Source organism: Dendrobates tinctorius, unplaced genomic scaffold (genome assembly GCF_039654945.1).
Source record: "Dendrobates tinctorius isolate UK_male_01 unplaced genomic scaffold, ASM3965494v1 ptg000092l, whole genome shotgun sequence".
NCBI classification, from domain to species: domain Eukaryota; kingdom Metazoa; phylum Chordata; class Amphibia; order Anura; family Dendrobatidae; genus Dendrobates; species Dendrobates tinctorius.
The window spans coordinates 5,697,417-5,703,416 of NW_027361760.1; the positions used below are offsets into that span (position 1 = coordinate 5,697,417).

Genomic DNA, 6,000 nt, shown 5'->3' on the forward strand with positions numbered 1-6,000 from the left:
GTGGAAACGCCAATCCGGAAATGGAAATGGCGTGATGATAGGCTCTCTCCGGTAGCGAGGGATCTGCCAAACAGAGAAAGAAAAAAAGTGCAGAATAATATTATTTACAACAGGGGTTTTGAAAAACAAAAAAAGGAAAAAAATTGAGTACATTGCACAACAATTATAATTATGACAGGCGTTTATTTTAAAATATTACACACCTTAGTGTCACCAGCAGACATTCCTCAGCAGGAATCACTCTATGGAGCTGGGTGTCCTGCCTGCTGATGGCTCCTTGTACATGACCCAACAATCCCGGAAGCTCTCTTGAGACATCCTTGTGTAGTCAAAAAATTTCTCTGGGTTTTCACGGAGCTCACTGAATAAGGAGTGGTAGCCTCCACAGCTATCCCAGACTTCAACAATGGGGTGTTGCCAAAAGCGCCGACGCCGTTTTCTCCGTCTATGTCTTTTCCGTTCTTTCTCACAAGCAAAGGCAAGTTGATATCCAAATCCAGATTCCGATAGAAACTCTCCATGCAAAGATCCATCTTGACGCAGGATACAGCAGCAAAATCTTAGGATTTCAACTGTACAAGGGTCTATATACAGAAATCCCATGAGACATGCCCATTGGGCATGGCTTGTGTCAAGGAAAATCTCCTGGAAATTTTTTTCCCTATGGAGCGCATGTGCCTAAAAAACGCAAACGCATGCAGACGCATAAAAACGCTGCGATTTTTTGACATCATGCGTAAGATGATGCTGCTAAAATATACTGCATTTTCATGCATTTTCATGCATTTTTACATGCGTTTGTGGTTGCGTACGATACTCTGCGGACTCAACTGCAAATGTTAACCTAGCCTTAGGCTGTGTGCCCAGGATGCGATTTTTAAGCGTTTTTGCTGCGATTTTCGGCGCGAAAACGCTGCGAAAATGTTTAAAAAACTCGTACAGAATGCACCCCATGCATTTCTATGGCATTCCGCACATGCTGTGCTAATGCTGCGCTTTTTTCCGCGGCGGAATCGCATCGTGGAAAAAAATGCAGAATGCTCATTCTTTTTTGCGGAATCACCAAGAATTGCCGCGATTCCGCACCCATAGGAATGCATGAGAACCGCTTACTTCCCGCATGTGGCTATGCCCACCATGCGTGAAGTTAAGCGTCTCATGTGCGGTTGGTACCCACGGTGTGGAGGAGAGGAGACTGTCCTCCAGGCCCTGGGTACCATACCCCTGTAAAAAAAAATTAAAAAATAAAAAAATCGGGGTATATTTATCTTCCGGTGTCACGCGCAGCCTTCCCGGGCCTCAGCGTTCCCAGTAATGCCTTGCGGCAAGGTCCTGTGATGACGTAGTCTCGCGTTACTCTAGTGGTCTCATGAGATCGCTATAGCAACGCGAGACCAACGTCATCACAGGTCTTGCAAGGCATCGCTGGGAACGGGAGCGTCGCTGAGACTGCGCGGGACGTCGAAAGGTAAATATACCCGGATTTATTTTTTTTTAATCATTTTTAGCATTCTATCTTTTACTATTGATGCCGCATAGGCGGCCTCAATAGTAAGAAGCTGGTCACACTTGTCAAACACTATGTTTGACAAGTGTGACCAACCTGTCAATCACTTTCCAAGCGATTCTTCAAATCGCTTGGAAAGTGCTTGAATATCGCACTCGAAAATCGTGACCATAATCGCGGTAAAATCGCGCGGAAAAAAACACGCGATTTCTGGGAAGGAGTCCGGTTTTGAGTGTCCGGATTAAAACTCAACGTGGGCACATAGCCTAAATGAGATTCTCGTGTTCAGCCTGTGGGGGGGTTTTATGTGGTGCTCTGCTTAGGTGTTCATACTGATGGCTTATGACAGGTCACTGATCCCTCAGTGATCTGCCCCCTATTTTACATACTGAATATAATATAATTATATGATTCCAATAGATGTTACTCGTAGGCGCCACCACTGTCATTTTGCTAAGGGAAGAAATTATTGTCTCCACCAAGATGTCGCAGCCAGCTCCATTTTGAGAGAGATTTTTTTCTTTTTCTGAATAAATTTATATCACAAAATAAAATAATTAAATGGACATTATAGATGCTTTCATGCTACAATATAGGCGATGTCATTGGCGCCTGCATAATGAATGTGAATTTTTTTTTTCAAAACATATTATATTCAGTATGTAAAATAGGGGGCAGGTTACTGAAGGATCAGTGACCTGCCACAAGCCATCAGTATGAATATCTAAGCTGAATATCACATAAAGAGCCCCCCACCCCAGGGTGGCCCGAAGCATGAGAATCTCATTATCTGAAAACTACAAATAAAGATTAAACAACAACCACAAGACAGATTTTTTTCAACCCAAGTAATCAGTATAATGGCGCCAACCTGACACTGTCTGTAGGTTACTCAGCACAATCCTGCTGACAGGTTCCCTTTAAGAAGTGTCTTTTAAGAGTATTAGTTATATAACAATGTAATTCTTTATTAATTATCAGAATTTATACAATAAATAAAAATGTAAGTAAAAGGCGCCTCAAACCAAGAGGAGATGCAGACACAGAACCATTATGGGCAAAATTCAGGGTAACAGGCATTAATTAGCATTAATTATAAGTATACTCATAAGTAATGCCCATCAGTCTAACATACAAGTTTCCGAAAAAGGATAGCAAACAAGTAATTACAAGCTATGATTAATTGTGGTAACTATGCCTATAGATAATTGTAGATATCAACCTAACATACAAAGTTCCCACTAGTGGTGAATCAAAGTTATAAATGGTATAAGCGTACTTGTTACCTAAATGACAGGGTTCTGATCAAGTCCATGCTGTGTCCCTGCACCCCAACACACGTTTCAACTTGATTCTTCTGCGGTCGTGTCCTGATCTCCCGACTCAAACTCAACAGCCTCTCATTTAACTGTAAGGTTGTTCAGTTGAGGTTGGGAGACCTGCGGCCAGTGCGTTTCATGTATGTCTTAATTCGTCCTAAGGATTATTTATTAGGGGGATAAGCACTACCAGTAATAAGAAAGGAAAACTCTACAGTTCCTTTTTAACCACGGAAGATTACGTTATCATAGAGACGTGTAAGACATAGGTTAGATGGCACCTTTTAAAAATGAGGCTTTAGATATGTTCGCTGTTTTGAAGGGAGCTAGCTGACTGCTCATTGGGTCAAACTTAAGATAAAAACAAAATAAGCACATAAAAAAATGTAGTAAATAAATAGCCATCGTGCATGAATATAATATAAGGTACTTAGTTAACATAACTTTGGTGAAAAAAACATAAAAACCATCCCATCATGTCAAGGTAACCCTATTCGGAACAATACTAACCTCTAGTATTAAAACCTTACCATATGTCAAGTGATATAATGTGAATAATGCTAACTAAGTATCCTATATTATTTTCCTGCACTAATGCTATTTATTTACTTCAGAGTATTTGCTTATTTTGTTTTTATCTTAGGTTTTGTCGGTTTAGCGGCCAGTGTGAACATGCACCTACATGCTGCATACACACAACTTATACTCCAGTTCATCTCTTTAGGTTTTGTGCAAGTTTTTTTGCGCTTTGTGTAAATAAGTGTGTGGCCTCCCTTGTCCTTGAATGGACAATACAATTATATAGTTCACTGTGGCTGAGTGTCCATTAGCCAGATCTCAGTCCTTTATTCACATTATGTCACTTGACATATGGTAAGGTTTTTAATACTAGAGGTTGAGGCCATCCCAAATAAGGTCATCTTGACATGGTGAGATGGCTTTTACGTTTTTTTTTAATCAAAATTATATTAACTTAGTACCCTATATTAATTTCATGGACTATTTCTATATGTAATGCAGGATATTTGCTTATTTAGTTTTAATCTTAGGTTTTGACTGTTTAGTGGCCAATGTGAACATGCACCTACATGCTGCATGCACCCCAAATTATACTCCAATCCTCTTTAGCTAGTTAAAGTGAACATGTCACCAGGTTTGGCAAATACGAGTTATGGCCACCGCCTTTCAGGGCTTATCTACAGCATTCTATAATGCTGTAGATTAGCCCCCAATCCAACCTGCAAGAGAAGAATAATATTTTTGTTATACTCACCTGCGGGGCGGTCCGGTCCGATGGGTGTCGCAGGTCTTGGTCATGCCTCCCATCATCTTGCAATGCCGCCCTCATGCTTGCTTCATGGCTCCCCATCATCATGATCCTATGCAGGCATACTTCTCTGCCCTGTTGAGGGCAGAGCAAATTTCTGCAGTGCGCAGGCTCTGGGTCTCTCTGACCTTTCCCGGCGCCTGCGCTCTGCAGTACTTTGCTCTGCCCTCAACAGGGCAGAGTAGTACGCCTGTGCAGGAGCGCAATGCCGGAGAGCCATGACACAAGCATGAGGGCAGCATTGCAAAAAGATGGCAGGATCCGGACCAGTGACACCCCTCGGACCGGACCACACCACAGGTGACTATAATAAAGTTATTTTTCTTCTCTTGCAGGTCAGATTGGGAGCTTATCTACAACATTATAGAATGCTGTAGATAAGCTCTGAAAGGTGGTGGCCATAACTCGTATCGGCCAAACCTGGTGACAGGTTCGCTTTAAGACAGCCCCCTCTTTGTCACAGCGAGTGCATAGACATATGTAGAGACCACCTTGTTTATTTAAATTAATATGATGGTGTATCAACACAGAACGCTCTTTCCTATGTCAAGCTTGGGGCCAAACTTGGGACTGTAGTTGATATCTGAAGATTGGGACACTTCTGGCAATAACAGTTTTTTAGTTTTCTAAATAATCATATTTAGTTTATAATATTTAGAATACATTTAATGGTAATTTTTAAAATGTGTTTTGAATTTTCAACCCCTTTAATTTGAGGATAAAATGTGTCTATTTTTAAAGTTGTAAACCTACTCTTTTTAACAATTAATTAATGACCATTGCTGTATGTTTTATAGATAATAAGGAGATGATCCCAGGTCCTGGAGTATATAAACCGGAGAAATGTCTTATTCCAGCACATCGAAAGCCACCGTCATACTCAATTGGTTCCAGAACACGGTACAGATCAGTAGATCAGGTACCCGCTCCAAACACATATTCCTTGCCCCCAGTGGTGGGTCCTCGTGTGCCTTTGAAAGCCTCTGCTCCTGCCTTCAGTCTCTCTGGCAGAATACATCGTGGAGGGCATTCTGAAGATTTGTGTGATACACCTGGTCCAGCTCACTATAACAAAACGGATAATAACAGCTTCTTGCGAAGAGGTCCAGCTTTCTCCATGCTTGGTCGACATCAGACTTCAAAAGCAGAGTATGCCACTCCAGGTCCTGGTGCTCATAGTCCAGAGAAAGCAACAAGTCAAAAGAGAAAAGCACCAGCATGCTCAATGGGTATTCGACACTCTGATTATACTACTCCTCTAATAATAGAAGTACCCAACTAACTTTGTATCATATATGTGATTCCTAAAAGGAAAAGGTTGAAATCATGATAGATAAAATAAACATTTTCCATCTCTAAACTGTAAATTAACATTCTAGCGAAGAGATAGTTAATGTTAACATAAAAAAATTTGATGATCTGTGTAACTACTTAGCATTACTTACCATAGCATTAGGTCCAGACAGGTCATCTTGCCAACTGGACAGATTCCTGGTGGGTAAAGGTTCTAGAAGTAACAGTGAATTGGCTGCTCATGGGTTTATGCATGTGTTGCTTTAGACTTAGTTCCTCATGGACCTTTATATTTGAACTATTTGCACTTTACTATTTGAGCTCTTTCTGTCTTTATACATTCTTATGTTCTTTATATGTTTTTTCGTTATATGCTTTTAAATGTGTGTCCCCTTCTATAATAATAAAGTTACTTTTTTGTGATTAATTGGCGTTTGATTTGTATTTGAACTTGTGACTTTGTAGGCATAATTTATCCTATTAATATTGTCTAATAAAGAGGTCAGACCTGATAACCATGAATAGATCACTGGTTGTCATGACATCCCATTGAC

At 40.6% G+C, this 6,000-nt stretch overlaps 1 protein-coding gene across 1 annotated transcript in view; it reads left to right on the plus strand.

Moving 5' to 3' along the window:
* Positions 1-5,672, plus strand: part of CIMAP1D (CIMAP1 family member D) — a 283,639-nt gene extending 277,967 nt beyond the window's left edge. The window contains exon 5 of the mRNA XM_073586331.1: positions 4,951-5,672. Within this exon, the coding sequence (XP_073442432.1) occupies positions 4,951-5,435 (485 nt within the window). The 3' untranslated portion in view covers positions 5,436-5,672. The remainder of the gene's footprint in view (positions 1-4,950) is intronic.
* The last annotated feature ends 328 nt before the right edge of the window (positions 5,673-6,000 follow it).